This window comes from Lissotriton vulgaris, chromosome 12, assembly GCF_964263255.1.
Source record: "Lissotriton vulgaris chromosome 12, aLisVul1.2, whole genome shotgun sequence".
Taxonomy (NCBI): domain Eukaryota; kingdom Metazoa; phylum Chordata; class Amphibia; order Caudata; family Salamandridae; genus Lissotriton; species Lissotriton vulgaris.
In genome coordinates, this window is record NC_141700.1 from 129,135,333 (window position 1) to 129,154,190 (window position 18,858).

Consider the following 18,858-nt stretch of genomic DNA (forward strand, 5'->3'; position numbering starts at 1 on the left):
TATTTTTGAAAGGAAAAGCTATATGGGACCAATTTTGCTCTCTCTTTCTATACGCCCATGAAATAAAGAACATATTTACGTTAAATGCTTTAAACCGATTTCCTGTGAATGTGGTTATTTTTTTTTATAAGTAACAATGTGCCTTTTCATGACATTATGCATTAATGTATACATATTTGAAAATGTAAATTGTATTTAAGTTTATTTTTTGATGCACTAAGCATTGTAGCAGCCCGATCACAACACCTCATTCTTGCTGTGTGGGCTGCTAGTTGGGGCAGTTCCCTTCGTAGAGAAAATAATTATTTTAAGAAATCAGTGTTTTAAAAACAGATTTTCTTGCACAGTGGAAGTGATCCGGAGGAGTGGGCGTGAGACCCCCTCCAGTCTAGAAGTGGGGGTCATGGTATTATGCATGCAGCTTTTCTATTCTTTTGTTTCCCTTTCATAAATGAAAGAGCAATTGATCTCAGGGCTGTGAACAGACCCTCCTCGGGCCAGCCCCCTTCATAGGCGGAGACCACCCCCCACCCTCACCGTGTCATTAATTAAAAGGGCAGAGAATGGGCCGGCTCACTCCAGACCCTAGACACTCGAAGTCAGGGGCAGGGGGTGTTCCTTTACAGGCTGCTATTAGCTGGAGAGTTGGGGTTATGTGTGTGTAGGGGGGATGGGTTGCACATTGGGCACTTGGACCGGTCCATCACAACATGGCACCATCTGGTTTTCCTATTATGTCTATTTCCCTGACACCAGATCTCCCCCCCCTCACACACCCCCACTGGCTTGGAATACCACTTCTGCATGTACCTTTGAAATGTTGTCTTATTAAAAGGTGTTTTCGTGTTTCCATATATAGTCCATGTCCCCTCTCTATCTACTCGCTGCCTCACTCTAATAGCACTTGTCCATTTTGTTTACCCCATGCAGCCTTTTCAACACATCCTTTCCCTATCCCTACCTGCTCTCTTTATCTCGTCTATCTTTTACGCTCTGTTCCATTTATGCCAATGCTCCCCCTCAGTCAACCCTTTATAGCCAATTTACCTCTCTCGATCCACTGCTCCCCTCTATTCACCCTCAACTGCTAGGGCTGGTTCACAACCCCTCGCGGTCTTACCTACTTACATTTACCTCTACTACTTACAGGTGATGTTTGGGCCTTTAGAGCGAGCGCAATCAAACGCAACCAACACGTTGACATCAACGCACAACATTCAAAAGACACACTCAGTATACCTTGAACGGGAAGTGATGGCTCTGGAATCCTGGCCAACCTTGTGGATATTAGAAGCCAACATGTTTATTTTTTTTAAAGAAAAAATTATATGACCCATCAGACTCATTTCAAGGCACATTTTCATGCACATCTTCTAAAAGTATATTAAATTCTATGTATTTTTCACTTTAGCCTTATTTATTTTAGCCAAAAACATAACAGGCAAAACATTTTGGGATATCTGGTCACCACAGCAACATAAAACATTATTTTTTTTATCAGAAAAGTGAAAGGATGGCCCGAGCCTGAACTCTTGTAAATTTAAAATCTATTTATTGAATTGAACCAAGTATCAGAGACAAAACTGACCCTACTGCACCCATATATTATCTTTATTGTTTAATAAATATGTCCCAGAGATTGTGATATATATGTTGAGTTTTTTTCTTGGATGGATTAAATGTATTTTGATACTGGGCTCGGCGCTAAGGACTATTTATGATGGAGCACACTTTTTAAAAGAAAGAAAATATCCAGTTTTGCATAATGACAGCACTCCAATTAAACTTTAAGTGTGCATAAAACATGGAATAAAACATATCCACATTAAATCGAGGGCGCACATCAACAGTGACTTCTCACATTAATTAATTAAAACATTGTGCATCTCCTGTGAGTTTAAATAGTAATAGGTGCCAGGTAACCTAAACATTGTAAATGAGACTGAAATCATATGCATGCTTAATGAAATTACATGTACTTTACCGTGCCTAGTTTGCAAAGTGTCGGATTTCGCCAATAAATGAACATCATTAAATCTTACTGAAATGAAGTGTACAATTTGCATACTTGGATATTAAATAAAAATAAAGATTGTAAATACGCATTTAAATTAGATCTTCACTTTGCTTGGGTAATTTTTTATACTTATGTACTGTCGAGTTCAACATGAAGACATAGACTGGTCGTGGGGGCCGGCAGAGCTGGACACGGCTCAGTGACAATAATGTGAGGCCTGACTATCTGACAGATTGAATGTGGCAGAGCCAGACATGGAAAATTCACATTGAACATCTGCGAACAATGAGAAATGAAAAGATCCCGGCCATTTCTCACTCTCTCTCCCACCCCTCCCCCGCCGATGTTCAATAAGATGCCATCAATCCATCAGTATGCAGGAACAACAGCAGAGACCAAGCCATTGTCCCCCTCCCTGTTTATTTTATCTCAAGGCCTACCGGGTCAAAGGTTGGAGTTCAGGGTCAAGGGGTTTTATAGGGACTTTCTTCCTTCCCCCCTTCCTTGGTCTCTTGGCTGGACATGGGGGATGGACCGTCTGACCGACCGGCAGATGTCAGGTTCAGGTCGCCAGCCTGGAGGCCATTCTTTCTTATGCGGGCCAGATGAGAAATGATGATAAGTATTAAAAGGCTGCCAGGGTCTTCCACCTGCTCCCACGAGCTGTGCTCACACTTCCGCTCTAACCACCAATCAGAGCTTCGTCTTCCACGTTAAGCAATCTGAACTCCCTCCGATGCCATTACCAACCAGCATGTTCCCCCTCCGCTTAAATAAACTCGGCAGTGATGAGGAGACCAGTACAACAAGGGAGTAACTTAAGCATCAAACGAACCAGCAAGGGACCCAAGACTCAACCCAACCATAGGAAGACATAACCCATAAAACAACCAGAGAGAAAAGAGAGAAACCCATGACTCAAACTCAGTAAACAGGGGGCTGGAGCACAAACCAACAGAAGACTGACCCACATTTCAACCCAAATGTTGGTATTAAGTAACCAGTCAGTTACCAGATAAAAATAAAGAGAATTCACATTAATAAAATAACAGGAATACAAGTCAGACGCTGCATATTTGTAGTTCAGACCAACTAACTAGATACTCAACTCTTAAAACATACAGAGAGATTGAATAGGCTAAAACCAACAAGGGGAAACCTAAGGTCAGAAAACGACCTACTATTTCAACCAACCACAAAGTTGGCTAATGCTAGTCTATGGCAAAACAAAAGTACATGGGTCAAAACAACTAGGACATGACTCACCATGTAACTGACCAGGAAACAACTCAGGAGGCAAACTAGTTTTGATCTGAACACTCTTCCAAAACCCAGTGTTAAAAAACAGATAACAGAAAACTCAAACCAAAGCAGGAGTGAGCGCAATATCTAATTAACCACGGTGAAACACTTAGCTCAAACAAACTAAGGAGAGTCCAAAAACTCAATATAGAAGAGAGTGGAAAGGGGCGACCACTCGGTCCCCCCGAACGTATGGCAGAGTGCCTCGATCCCCCCGGGAAGCCATTTTTGGGCGGGAGGCGCGTCTCGGCTGGTATGCCCGAAGCGGCGTAGCCGGGGCGCGCTTTTTCCCGCCCTTGAGTGGGCTGGCCTAGACACGGACGCCGCCGGCCACGCCCTCGGGGCAGGCAGGGGCGGGTTTACGCCCGCCCTGAAGATGGATAAAAAGAGACGCAAGACTAGAAGACATCCTCTTGTTCCTGTGCTCTGAAGCTGCACCTCCCCGCTGCACGTGAGCTCGAGACGGAACGAAGAGCCAATTTTGAGCGTTTTAATCGTTCTTGTTTGTTTTTCAGTTACTTTGTTGGAGAATGCCGAAGAAGGTTGGAAAGCGCATGAATACCGACCAGATGCTGCGTGTTATCATGAAAGAGATGTCCGAGCTAAAGAAGCGGGTGGACAAGAATGAGGAAAGGGGCCCAAAACGTTCTTTGGCGGGAGCAGCCCCGGGAGGGAAAAACAAGAGGCCCAGGAGGGGAGCAACGGGAGAGGAGATCCCCGGTCCCAGTGCTCCGCTCGAGGCTCCAACTCCCGTGCCAGAGGAGGGGAATCCGATCACCCCCGTGTCCGAGGATGATATGCCGCCCGAGTTGGCAGCACAATTGGCAGCGTGGTTGGGAAAAGGTAACGAGGGCGCCACGGCTGTCGAAGCGCAGGAGCTGATTAAGCAATTGCGTGAGAAACGGGAAGCAGCCAAGGTGCCCGTGCCGGCTGCAGTGGGGGACAAGACACCAGGGACGGTTGCGACCACAGAGGCAGCGTCAGGTGCAGGTAAGCGGCCATTGCCGATCGCGAGGGATGAGTCAACACCCTCTCGGAGAGAAAAGTTGGGGCAACATGTTCCTTTGGCAATTAAGGAGAAGATTTGGGCGGGGGAGTATGTGAACATTTTTTCGTTACTTGTTGATCATTATGAGGTGGAGCATGTAAAGAGTCAGAAGGACCTCATGCATCCGAGTGTTTGGTGCGCAAAGATGGCCGCCTTTAAAGTGAATGAGAATATCGCCAATTGGGGCAATGCCTGGGGAATCTTTACATCAATCCTGGGGGAACGTAGGCCTGAGTTGCTTTCCGAGTTCCCAATCTACCAATCACGAATCATGGGGTACTCGACATCGCACCAGGGTAATCATTGGTTTTGTTACGATAATATGTTCAGAAAGGAAAAGGAGCATAATAAAAGTTTAACCTGGGATTGTTATGATGCCTTGACCTGGGATAAAATGAAGGAGTCAGGGATGTTAAAAATGCCGTTGGTAGGAAGTAATGTGGGTGAATCCTCCCGACAATATGCGGGGACGCCCTTTCGATCAGGTTCGGGGGCCGACGATCACTCGAAACCTACCGGCAATACCGGAAGGAAGGGTTTCTGTTTTAATTACAACAGAGGAAAATGTACGAGACCGCAGGGATCGTGTAAATTCAAACATGAATGTAGTAGTTGTGGGTCGTCCCATCCTGAGACCTCGTGCAGAGCCAGAACGGGTGATAACGGGGGGAGAGGAGGTGCCAAACAGGTCTAATATAGTCCGAGGGGCGCCTTTACCCTCTCCCATTGATACCCTGGCAATGATCCCTTGGCTCAGTGATTACCCGGATCGTACTTCTGCTGGGGTGCTGCGAAACGGTTTTTCGTATGGTTTCCGCATCCCGGTAGGGGACTTTCAGGGTGTGGATAAGTGTAAAAACCAACTTTCCGTCTTGCAGCATACAACCGTAGTACGGGATAAGATCCGAAAAGAGGTGACTCGAGGTCGGGTCGCTGGCCCGTTTAGTCTACCCCCAGTCCAGAATTTTGTTTGTTCTCCATTAGGGGTAGTCCCCAAGAAAGACCCTGGAGAGTTCCGACTAATTCATAATTTATCAGCTCCACGAGGTCGTTCCGTAAATGAGGCAATCGATCCAGAAGTGTGTTCGGTGCGGTACGCATCTTTCGATGAGGCCGTAGCCATTTTGAATCGCCTGGGGCCCGGGGCGCTGATGGCGAAATCAGATATCGAGTCAGCGTTCCGATTGCTCCCGGTACACCCAGACGACCAGCGTCTCCTAGGTTTCATGTTTCAGGGTTGTTATTACATGGATAAGTGTATGCCAATGGGGTGTCTATATCCTGTGCTTATTTCGAGAAATTCAGTAGTTTTCTACAATGGGTTTTCACAAAGAAAACGGGTTTCCAAGATGTAATGCACTACCTTGATGATTTCTTATTTCTTGGGGCAGCCGGGGGTCTTGAATGTGGCCGGGCCTTGGCCGAATTTTGTGTGTTGATGAAACAGTTAGGTGTGCCATTGGCACCGGGTAAAACAGTGGGTCCTACGACTTGCCTCGAGTTTCTGGGGATCGAGTTGGACTCCATTGAGGGGTGTTTCCGTTTGCCAGCCGAGAAAGTGTTGAAGTTCAGGGCTGCGCTGCAACTGTGTATAAATGCATCAAAAGTTACGCTGCAACAATTACAGCAAGTGGTGGGACAGTTGAATTTTGCCCTGAGGGTAATACCAATGGCCCGCCCCTTTTCCCGTTCAATTGCCCAAGCGATGGTCGGCCTTAAAGAAGGCCATCATCGCACGAGACTATCGGCCGAGATCCGCCAGGACATGCGTATTTGGTTAACATTCTTGGCGGATTTCAATGGTAGAATCGTCTGGAATAAACCACCCGTGTCTTCTGAGGAGCTGGGGCTATGGACAGATTCTGCGGGAAGCATAGGTTTTGGCGCCATTTTCGGCACGAAATGGTCGGCTCAAAGATGGCCGACTTGGTGGCATGAGAGGGGTCTGACGAGTAATATTGCTTTCCTCGAACTGTTTCCCATCTTGGTGGCCTTGAGAACATGGCCCGATGGGTTCAAAAATCACTCGGTCATATTTTGGTCGGACAATATGACCGTGGTCGAGTGCATCAATAGTCAGGCAGCACGTTGTAAACTGATCTTAAGACTGCTTAAAGAAATTGTGTTACTATGTATGCAATTGAACGTGCTATTCAGAGCAAAACATGTGCCAGGGGTGATGAATCAGGCAGCTGACGCACTGTCTCGTTTTCAAATGCAGGCTTTTTTGGGTTTCCTTCCCTCAGCGGACCCGGAGCCGGCACCCTTTACCGAAGCTCTCTGGTCTATCGGTGCCCCGAACTTCGTCACCTCGTGGGAGAGAGTCTAGCACCAAGGACGAGGAAGGCATATGAAGGGGCGTTTCGGGCCTATTTAGCCTTTTTGGGGAGTGATAGAGAGCAACTTTGGGGTCATGAGGAATGGGTGGTGAATTTCCTGATGTCCTTACGTAGGGCTGGGAAATCGGTGGCTACGGCCCAGAGGCATCGTGCTGCCATTTCCTTTATTGCCAGAGCACACGCTATCCAGGACCCAACAGCGTCTTTCGTTGTACAGAAAGCGCTGCGTGGGTGGCAACGCCTTGAGGGTCGCAGAGTAGATGAAAGGCGCCCGATAGGTTTGGATAGATTGTCCCAGTTGTTGGCTACACTTCCTGCCACATGTTCATCTCAGTTTGAGGCAGTGCTGTTCCGAGCCGCGTTTACGCTAGCATTTCACGGAGCAATGCGAGTAAGCGAACTAGTTGCAAGGAACAAAATGGATGTGGCGGGGGGTTTGTGCCGGGAACATGTTCAGATCAGGGGAGAAACGATGACGGTCTCCTTTGTAAAGTCTAAGACTGACCAAGATGGGATGGGTGACTGCGTCGTCGTACGCAGGATTCCTGGGTCCTCCATATGTCCGGTAAAGTGTTTAGAGGATTACCTAGCACGAAGGGTGGCATCATGGGGGGGGACTTTGTTAAGACACGCGGACGCCACCCCACTGACGAAATTTCAGTTTCAGCGGGTGCTTGCGATGTCAGTTGCCGCTGCGGGCTTGAACCCGGGCGAATTTGGGACCCATTCCTTTCGGATAGGGGCTGCTACGGAAGCTACAGCCAGGGGTCTTGATGTTGAGCAAGTGAAACGAATGGGGCGTTGGTCCTCCAATTGTTATAAAAGATATGTGCGGTTGCACATGTTGTGAAGCTGTAATTATGTACTTTGTACTCACGCTTCTTGTTTTTTGTTTGGTTTCAGTTACGCAAGCCTACGAGGCGGGCGGACTATGCAGTCGACCCTACACCGGGCCAGCGGTCAGACATCACCGGCTGTGAAAAAGGAGGTGTGGGTCGTGGGCCACTCATACGTGAGGCGTGCCGCGGACGTATTCAAAGCAGGTGACATGATTCACGTAGCTGGGGAATACGGGTACAGGATGTCCTTCTACGGAAGGGGCGGTCTCTGTATTGACCAGTTTCAAACATTCTTTGAGGGTTTGTTAGGGCGGACAAGGTCACCGCCGTCTATAGTAATAGTGCATGTTGGGGGCAATGATTTGGTCACCGTCGGTAGACGACTACTCCTGGAGGCAATGCTTTCCACTGTAAGTTGGTTGGCGAGGAGAGTTCCGGGGTGCACAATTGCATGGTCCCATTTGATTCCACGAAAGGTGTGGCGGGGGGCTATCTCTATACCTGCTTTGAATCACTCTGTTGGAAAGCTTAACAATAAAGTGAGTAGGTTGTTCCGTTCCAGGACATTGCATTCTATTTCTCATAACTGTATTAATGATGACAGGATGTATTCGGGGGATGGTGTGCATTTATCTTGGGTGGGGAATGAGTTGTTCTTAGGGGACCTCTTAGCATGGTTGAAATCTTTGAAACATGACCTTTAGGTAGGAGTTTTTTTGGGGGGTCCGGATAGCCGGTCAACTATCCGGCCTGTGGCGGTAAGGTCATGATCGGTGAGCACTAATTGGAAGATCCCTATGAGTGGGCGTCACCCAACACGGATGGGAGCGCTCGGGGGAGGTGGCCTTTGGCCCCTCAACGGGGAGGCGGTCCCTTCTAAGGATGGGTCGCCGGAAGAAGAGGAAAGGCGGTCAAGGCCCCTTCCTGTGTAGGAGGGGTTACAGCCCCCTCCTGGGGAATTTCCCGGGGCCAGTGACATCTGCGACGGCAGATGCGGTAAGTTGTGTGGGGTTGGGGGGAGGTCTACGATACCTTCTAGATACCTCACACGAGTCTTCGAACGACCTTTAACTGGCGTCGAGTTGATAAGTGCCCCCGTCAAGACAAGGGAAATTGTAGTAGTTGCACGTGAGTACGCCTCAGTGCTGTCGCCCCTCCCAAGTGGGCGGGGTATGTCTGGTTAGGGATCTTGACACCGGTTACGACCTTGCCGTTGGCCCTTAAACGTTAGGATGTACAATTTCAATATTTCAAGTAAATGTTTTGTAGGATGTTAGATCGGCTAGGAGAACCTCTGTATTAGAGAATCTGTTAAGGTTAGCCAAACATCGCAGTGTGGTATGAAATTGTACATTAATGTTTAAATGTTTTAATTTTTTGTTTTAATAAATACGGCCGGGAGGGTCACTCCCTCCCACTTCCAAAAACTTCAAGAACTGTTTCCGGTTTCCCTCATTTGGGGATTGTGTTGAGAGGGGGTGGCGGGTATTTCAGCCATATGGAAAGGGGCGACCACTCGGTCCCCCCGAACGTATGGCAGAGTGCCTCGATCCCCCCGGGAAGCCATTTTTGGGCGGGAGGCGCGTCTCGGCTGGTATGCCCGAAGCGGCGTAGCCGGGGCGCGCTTTTTCCCGCCCTTGAGTGGGCTGGCCTAGACACGGACGCCGCCGGCCACGCCCTCGGGGCAGGCAGGGGCGGGTTTACGCCCGCCCTGAAGATGGATAAAAAGAGACGCAAGACTAGAAGACATCCTCTTGTTCCTGTGCTCTGAAGCTGCACCTCCCCGCTGCACGTGAGCTCGAGACGGAACGAAGAGCCAATTTTGACCCACCCACCAGTCCCTGAGGACAGCTAGTTGTTTTAATAAAGTTGATCATTTAATCTATTTCGTTTTCAGGTTGTTTTGGTGTTATGTTGATATTTGATGTGTAATAAAGATTGGTATAATGTTACAAGTTGATGATTAAAGAATGTCGGATTTAAGGTCCATTTAGACACAGGTTTTCGGTCATAGTGGCCAATGTAGTTTCGTTTAGTTAGCACTTGTCGTATTTATTTCAGTCGGTAGGCGGTAAGGTCATGATCGGTGAGCACTAATTGGAAGATCCCTATGAGTGGGCATCACCCAACACGGATGGGAGCGCTCGGGGGAGGTGGCCTTTGGCCCCTCAACGGGGAGGCGGTCCCTTCTAAGGATGGGTCGCCGGAAGAAGAGGAAAGGCGGTCAAGGCCCCTTCCTGTGTAGGAGGGGTTACAGCCCCCTCCTGGGGAATTTCCCGGGGCCAGTGACATCTGCGACGGCAGATGCGGTAAGTTGTGTGGGGTTGGGGGGAGGTCTACGATACCTTCTAGATACCTCACACGAGTCTTCGAACGACCTTTAACTGGCGTCGAGTTGATAAGTGCCCCCGTCAAGACAAGGGAAATTGTAGTAGTTGCACGTGAGTACGCCTCAGTGCTGTCGCCCCTCCCAAGTGGGCGGGGTATGTCTGGTTAGGGATCTTGACACCGGTTACGACCTTGCCGTTGGCCCTTAAACGTTAGGATGTACAATTTTAATATTTCAAGTAAATGTTTTGTAGGATGTTAGATCGGCTAGGAGAACCTCTGTATTAGAGAATCTGTTAAGGTTAGCCAAACATCGCAGTGTGGTATGAAATTGTACATTAATGTTTAAATGTTTTAATTTTTTGTTTTAATAAATACGGCCGGGAGGGTCACTCCCTCCCACTTCCAAAAACTTCAAGAACTGTTTCCGGTTTCCCTCATTTGGGGATTGTGTTGAGAGGGGGTGGCGGGTATCTCAGCCATATGACCTAAGGCCCAAACCAACCCGGCAGTTATCCAAAACTGAAACCATGCCTGTAAAGAACACTGAAACAAGCAACTTAGTGACCAAATGCTCGAATCAATTAGACAGAGTTCCAAGGTTACAAAGTTGTCTTTTATCAAAGTTTAGTCCAACTCAACAGACAACCTCTGCTAAAATGAATGTGATCGGGACCACAGCCAAAACCTGACTGCGTATCCAAGCTCAAATAAATTAGACCGTGATCAGAGGTTCAAACCAAGTTGATAGGGAGGCAAGCCTTAAACCAACCAAACATCCAATAATAAAAGCATTAATTGAATGACCAAAGGTTCACATTAATCAAGCAGTGAGCTAAGCCTCAAACCAAACCAACTGTGACACAATGCTGAAAACACCAGGAGTAATCGAAGGTACAAACCGATCAGACACTGATCCACTACTCAAATCCACTTAAGAATGACTCAGTGCTCAAACCAAAAACCAACCATGAAAAGACCGAAGGATCAAACTAACCAGCCTGTGAATGGTGGCTTAAAGTAACCTGAGAAGACAATCAAGGCGTAAGCAAGCTATGAAGTGCCTCGATGCTTATGCCAGCTTGGGACACAGTGTGGCAATAACTTGGAATTCCCCATCACTGGAACTAAATAAAAAGTCTCCAAATCTAAATCAGAAGAAATTGAGTGTATGATCTGGCTAGAATCATCTTCTATAACAACATGCTAAAGATCCGTGACTGCTACAGTTCACACCTTAACATTTCAGAGTAAAACAAATCACATGATGACCAACATTCCTACAGTCCACCTTCCTTGTACAGACGAATACCAATACAGTGTAGCGTCATCTGGTGTAATATTAATGAGCAAACCGCCCCCCTATTTCACCAATGAGAGGCTTTCTCCCATTTTCCGAACCCAAGACGTTCACGCTCTCTCAAACAACCAGTATGGTTTCAGTTTTCAATCTAACCTGTGCGCCCTCACTACCTTAAACTACAAAAGTGGCCCCATTGCTCATTGTTCTCAATATACTTTTTAAGTGAAAGTAATGAGATCCAATCAAAAAGCTCTAAAAACTTGGTATTCTAATCAATTATCCTCAGCCACTTAAGTTAACAAAATAATTCCCAGTAATGGAACCCAAGATCCTCACCCTCTCACTATCAGGAAATAACTTTCCACTACTCACACAATCAATCAGAATCTGATGCTCAATATAATTAAGGCTCCCTGTTTTCCGTTTTTACAGATTTTTACAGATGAATACAGACAGAAAACATTTATTTTCTGGTCTGTATTTATTTTTTAAATGTGGATAAAAACGGAAATTGGGTTGCTTTTTGAGTAATTCTGAATACTGTTTGACATGATTGCCAGGCCAATAGCTGTGTGGAATCATAGGTAAGGGGGCTAAAAAAGAAAGGAATTATAGTAAAGAGGTTTTAACAGCAGGAAATGTGTACATGGTTGATACTGAAATTTGCATATTCTCTTATAAGTTTATTGATTTATCTTCTGTGGGTTTGCAGCATTGAAAACTGGTAGGCATTCAAGCATGAGTGCATATTTACCGGTTAAATTAATGTGGAAATTTACTAATTTCAGCTTCATTTTTCCAGATAACCCAAAATAAATACAGATAAATACTAATACAATTAGCAAAAAAGAAATATGGATAAATACAAATGGAAATGTCAACAAAAAAATACCATAAAACCGGGAGCTTTAAATATAATGTATACAGTAATTCACCCACAATGCCCACCATGTGACGAACCACAACTCCCACTAAAATGAACACCTTAAGTGAAAGATGAAAGCCTCTCTGTATCAGCACTAGATGTTATTATCAACTCAGTCATCCCCAAAAGGATGACATGTTGTGACAACTACTTCAAACAATGACCAAGCATGGAATCACGCCATTGCATTCACTAAGTGAGGGCACACCACACAAACCCCAAATCAGAGGGCACATCAATTGGTGTGGCCAGTCAACTTTGTCGGTAAGTTGAATGGCACTACAGTGGTATTAGCAATACCAAGTGCACACTAGCAATATTCCCAGGTAAGAAGACGAGACTGTGGTGTATTCCAGTAGGAGGGCACAGCAATGGTATTCTGTATAGGGTACACCAATGGTATTCCACATTATGCAGAAACTATAGAAATTCAAAGATAAAGGGCACACCAAGGGATTTCCAGACTTACCTTGCACCATAAGCATGCCTTGTGCAGTACGGCGGACACGGGTGCCCGGCCTGTTTGCTGCACACACGTAAACCCCCGAGTGCTGCACGGAGACATCGGAGATCATTAGGTTTCCAGTTCCAAGTACCTGGATCCCTTCCACACCTATTGAGCGTCCATCTGCAAAGGAAACAACATACAAGATGAAAACAATATCGTTCTATTTCCACCTCTATTCCCGGTCTCTCCGAATTTTCTTTTTTGTCCCCATTGTGATGGATTTAATTCAAGTCATTGACAGATTGACCCAAGAGGAACAGTAGCACTATAGAAAATATAAAAAGTAAAATATTCGCTGGCAAGGAGTATAGTGAATAACTCCCTTTTCCAATCCCTTCAGCGCAGTTCTATTTTCTCGTGGTCAACTTTTCATGAAACCTAGATTGCCTTGCTCCCTCAGACGAAGATCCCAGCATTGGTCTACTTATTCTTCGTACATCTCAGAAGGTTACCAAATGCAGAATACTATCAAGTGCGACAAATCTTACAAGACATACAAGGGGTAAATTGAATTAGCTTATCTGCCATCCTTACCCAGCCGACTCCAAGAGACGATGGGTCGTGGGTTGCCCGTTGCAATGCACTCCAAGATTGCAGTCTGGTGGACAGTGATGGTCAGGTTCTGAGGACCCGAAAGGATCGCTGGTTCCTTATAAGTTCTTGGGACCGAAACTTTAGTGAAAGAAGAAAGACAAGTCAACCCTTGCAACAGAATGGGAGATTTAAATCAACCAGGAGCAGCAGAGTAATAGGGCACAACACATGGCATAAAGTGGTGCAAAGTGGAGAAAGTCTATTTAGCAAAACTGCAGAGTGCTATGAAATAATAACAGAGAGGCTCAGATCTTGAGGGTGAGTGAGATCTCGAGGATGAGTGAAGAGTATTGTCAAACTAATAGTTCTGTTGAGTGATGAAGAGTGTTCATAGTCAGAAGTCTTTCTATTCTTCATGTCCGGTCGGCAATATCCTTAATTAATTTTAACTCCTATCCTCCCTTACTTTTCTTTACTCTCAAGCTCCCTACAATTGTTTTTTCTGTTAAGTGGTGCTACCTTGTCACTATTTACAACCATTGTTTTTATAGGTTTTACGTGTTTGTACATCCAGCAAAACGAGAGTCATAGTATCCCTTTTGTGGCCACTGAAAACCTTCAATGCTTTTGTCCTGACATCAGAAAGTTCTATCCAGGCTGCTCTTCTCACCCTCCGCTTCATGTTTGGGCCAAACTCTGAGTCTTCTTATTAAAGTGGGTGTTGGAGGCTTTCTCTGTCCCCCTCCCCCTTACAATACTATGGAAGTAGATGTTTCCTGCACCCATCCAGTTTCAGGTGAAAAACCTTTTCTGCGAACCAATCCTCCTAAAAATATCCTAGCTCAATTAACCAGTTTCAACCAGAATTTATTTGTTTGTGGTGCTCACATCTAGCTCCTAAGCAGAACACCTTTCTTGTATCATAAAATGTGTGAATATACCCCAAATTAAGCAACTCAACTTTTCAAACAAGCAGGTAGGAAATGTGCATATGTATGCATAACATGTATGGAGATCATCATTTTACTCTCCTTTTTATGTCTCGCCTGACCCAGTGCATGTGCTGATCTGGCGAGACATTTAGTGAGGGCTCAAATGCTACCATGGCCAGCCTGGCCAGCCTAGAGCTACAGTGCATGTGCACGGGCGCGTGCTTAGGAGCAGAGGTGCCAAATGGCAGACCTCGTTATACTCATTAAGCGCTTGAGATCCTTTCGCCCGCGATCACTTTAGCAGCGCCCCTTTGATGTTCACCTGCGATCACTTTCGCTTTGACGTTATCGTTCAAAGAACATTAAACATCAAAGAACATGTTGTGTTAATGCTTTGCTGCTGCCGTTTGACTTACAACATGCTTTCTCTTTCCACAAACTCGATGTTTGTGTTCCTTTATTTTGAGATGCTTTTAGTATTACTGTCACACACAACCACAACGTCACAAACAACCACAACCCCACACACAACCACACCCACACACACCACGGCCACACTCAACCACACACACACAACCACACACTCACACATACAACCACACACAACCACACACACACAACCACAACCACACACAAAACCACACACAACCACACACACAACCACACACACACAACCACACACACACATACACACAACCAACCACACAACCACACCACACACACAACCACACTAACAACCACACACACAACCACACACACACACAACCACACACACACACAACCACACACACAACCACAAACACAACACACACCTACAAAGACACAACCACACACACACACACAACCACAACCACACACACAATCACACCCAACCACAACCACACACACAATCACACCCAACCACACAACACACAACCAGACACACACACAATCACACACACACACAACCACACACACTACACACACAACCACACACAAAACCACACACAGACACACACACACACACAACTACACACACAGCCGCAACCACACACACAGTCACACACACAACCACACCCACACAAACACACCCACACACAACCACACACACCACACATACACACAACCACACACACACAACCACAAGCAGACACACAACCACACACACCACACCCACACATAACCACACACACAACCACACACAACCACACACACAACCACACACACACAACCACACACACAACCACACACACACAACACACACACAACCACACACACACAACCACACACACATACACAAGCACAACCACACCCATACACACAACCACACACACGCAACCACACACCAGCCATCAGTGCACGCTTTCACCAGGCACATGCACACACCACCAGCCGTCAGTGCACGCTTTCACCAGGCACACACACACCACCAGTCATCAGTGCATGCTTTCACCAGGCACACACAACCAGCCGTCAGTGCACACTTCCACCAGGCACACACACCACCAGCCATCAGTGCACGATTTCTACAGGCACACACACCACCAACCATCAGTGCACACATCAATTGTTAACGCATCCACAATTAACTATTGTAGCAATCGCAAGATGGCGCACTTTACTTTTAAACATATTCATCTAAAGCGCAGCATGCCACCATTGCTACAAAAATAGATACACTTTTTTTTGGCCTACAATTTATAGACTTTTGTTGCAATTGGTGTTGCAATATTTAGCAATGCCAATAGCTCAAACTTAATTATTGCCAGACCTATTGCATTGCAAATGCTTGTTGTTTTTAATTGTCTGTCTTAAAACATCAAATATAAACCTACTGCTCAACTTCAATAGTGTTGACATGTTTCTGCAATGTCTTAATACAGAACTAGCCTTTTTCAGGACTAAATATTTGACTCCTTTTTGTTGTCAAAAAACATTGTGTACAATTGGCATCTCAAACAAAATGTCTTCATTTTCATATATTTTCTTATTAGGATCACCATTTGTAGAGTGCTTAGGCTGTGGTATTACAACTCCCATCCCTTATGTAATCTATTAGTTGTTTCAGTTCCCAAAGCGGAGTTATCGCGTAATAGCCTTCATATTGGAAACTGCTTGAAACTACTGAATTTGTTCTGTTACAAGAACTTTGGTGTCTTCTAATTACTGAGCGGTCTCTGGGATTCAAGATAGTATTGTGTATGTAACTTACCCTAAGGGTGTCAAAGTAGATGGTCACATCCATCATTGTTCTAGCAGCATACCTTGTGGTTGAGGCTATCCAACATGGCCAATACAGTACTAGATGAATAATTTCAACTTTCCTTGTGGCCAACAGGGCCCTAGCTTGATATATACACAACAAAATATTCAAGTACATTCAGCAATAGAGGAGAAATAAAACAGAGATTTCAAGTGATGTGGAGTATCATGGAAAAATGTGGACTTCTAAAGAGTTGTGAGGAATATTACAAAAAATGTGCACCAATGTGGAACAGACCAAAGTATTAAGGAATGTTGTGAATTATTAAAGAATCATGTGCGACATGGGGTGCTGGAGGGTAATGAAGAATTGCATAGCCTAAAGAATAGTCAAAAAAAAATACAGTTCACATGGAACGAGAGAACTTCAGTGTACCACTAAAAAAAGGCATATTAAAAAAAACAGAATGTAGGATCAAACATGTTACTGTACAATGTGTTTTAAAATGTACAAGAGAGAAAATAAGTGTGGCGTAGTAAGGAGTAATTGCTGCAAAGAAGAAATGCAGGTACTAAAATGTCCTAGCAACATGTGATGAGGAATGCAGGACAGAATGAGGTATTTCATACACAGTGGAACAATCCAGAAATGTGCAAACTAGGACAGAGTAATGTTTATAGTAGAGCAATAAAAAATGGATGTTGAATAGTAAGTAGTATTCAATAGTTCATAAAAGAAGCGCAGTTGAATGTGGAATACTAGAGAGTTATGTAGAGTAGTAGGGAATATTTCACAATACCAAGGATGCATGAAGATTAGATGGGAAGTGTGAGGAACAATACTTAACATTGTTGAAGTAGACACAATACTAAGCACTCATCAGTAGAGCATACAATAGTAGATTAGTTTGAAATATCGCCAAGAAAAGCAAGGCATAGTTACTATTTATATATTGTACTTATAAAGTGCAACATTCATCCCAAGGGATATCAGTTGAATGTTCTAGTAATGTTAAGTAACCTTAACTACTGCAGAGTACCACAAGTGGCACGATTGATTAAATGTCTCACTGCGGCACTCACCTGTGATCGATAGCTGGGCCTCTTGACTGTATCTGGTGTTTGCAATGTTGGTGGCTACACAGCGGTAGGGGCCGGTGTCAGAGCGTCGGACTCCCGTGATCTGTAGGATGCCGGTGGGCAGGAGGGTAAGCCTGGTGGATGAAAAGACATGAGTTAAGCAGATGAATTTATTTATTTATTGAAGTTGTGTATAGCGCTAGCTGGACCCGAGGGTATCAGAGCGCTTCACAGCAGATACAAATAAGCACCAAAAAGACAGAGTGGACGGTAAACAAGAACAGGGAGCACAGTCGGGAAGTAAAAGTCTGCACAGTAACAACATGAGCGCACTACAGGGTGGAGATCGGGAGCCAATCAACCGGCTCTGGGATCATAGAGATAGTAGTGTTTCACATTCAGACGTGGGGTTCTCGTTACAATCCAGATCGCATAAGGAAGAGGACTTTGAGTAGCATCTTGAATTTCGGGAAGGAGGCGGTCATTCTGATATGGGGGGGGTGGAGTTCCATATCTTGGGAGCATTACCCGCAAAGGATTTATTTGAGGTTTTGTGTTTCTGTGATTTCAGAGGGATGAGTAGGAGCGTGTTGGAGATTCTGAGGTTCCTAGACTGACCGGCCCTTTTGAGTTTGGTGGCCAGATATTCTGGTTTGCCTGTATGCAGGGCTTTGTGTGTGAGGCAAGCTGTACGGAAGCTGGCTCGTTGGTCAATAGAGAGCCACTTCAGCTCCTTGAGTGCCGGGGAGATGTGCTCATATTTCTTTGTTCCCGTGACCATTCTTGCTGCGGCGTTGAGGGTAGTGGTCAGAGGTCCCAGGTGCGATTTGGCTGTTGCAGTCAGAGCTGCGATGCCATAGTCAATTCTGGAGAGCACCAGTGCCTGAGTGGCCTGTTTCAGATCTTTCGAGGGGAGGAAGGGATTTAGTTTGTAGAGAAGTTTCAGGTTAAGGAATGCACTTTTTGGCAGCTTTTGAGATGTGTTTTTTCATGTCCAGTTTAGGGTCAAGAGTAATCCCTAGGGATTTTACAGAGTCTGTTGGCACAAGAGGAACATTCAGGGCGTTTAAGGCTTTGAGCTATTCTACTATTCCAGGCAATGGCAAAGAAATCTCAAACATCTTTTATAACATCTATTTTTATAAGCAGTGGGTAGATGGTGCTAGGGTTCACGCCAAGGGGGTCAGGACCCAAATGTTGTGGTTGGCACACGTCTCCCAAATGGCTACACCCAAGAGCCACTAGTTTTGAGGAAAAGATTTAGCCCTAGTGGGAGGTATGTGCCTAATGATCAATAATATTATATTCCAGATAATAATTCCCATAATCTAAACTCCTTTTCAGAGCATAATGTGCTGTGTTATTCTTAATCTAGAAATCCATTCAAACAAAAGGAAGAACAGCAGACACGTGTTTCACCCAGTGGCTCTCGGGACCGCAGAGACTACAACTAAAGACATGAGTGCTCAAATCGTATAACCGCAACAAGATTCCCTGCCCTTAAAAAACCTTCGGCCTGTCG

General features: G+C 45.5%; 1 protein-coding gene across 1 annotated transcript in view; it reads right to left on the reverse strand.

Annotated features, from left to right (window-relative positions):
- Window positions 1-18,858, reverse strand: part of LOC147673631 (immunoglobulin superfamily DCC subclass member 3-like) — an 82,801-nt gene that overhangs the window by 34,354 nt on the left and 29,589 nt on the right. Inside the window, exons 4-6 of the mRNA XM_086946386.1 lie at window positions 17,340-17,470; window positions 13,144-13,281; window positions 12,571-12,729 (exon numbers count right to left, since the gene is read on the reverse strand). Of these exons, the coding sequence (XP_086802512.1) occupies window positions 12,571-12,729; window positions 13,144-13,281; window positions 17,340-17,470 (428 nt within the window). The remainder of the gene's footprint in view (window positions 1-12,570; window positions 12,730-13,143; window positions 13,282-17,339; window positions 17,471-18,858) is intronic.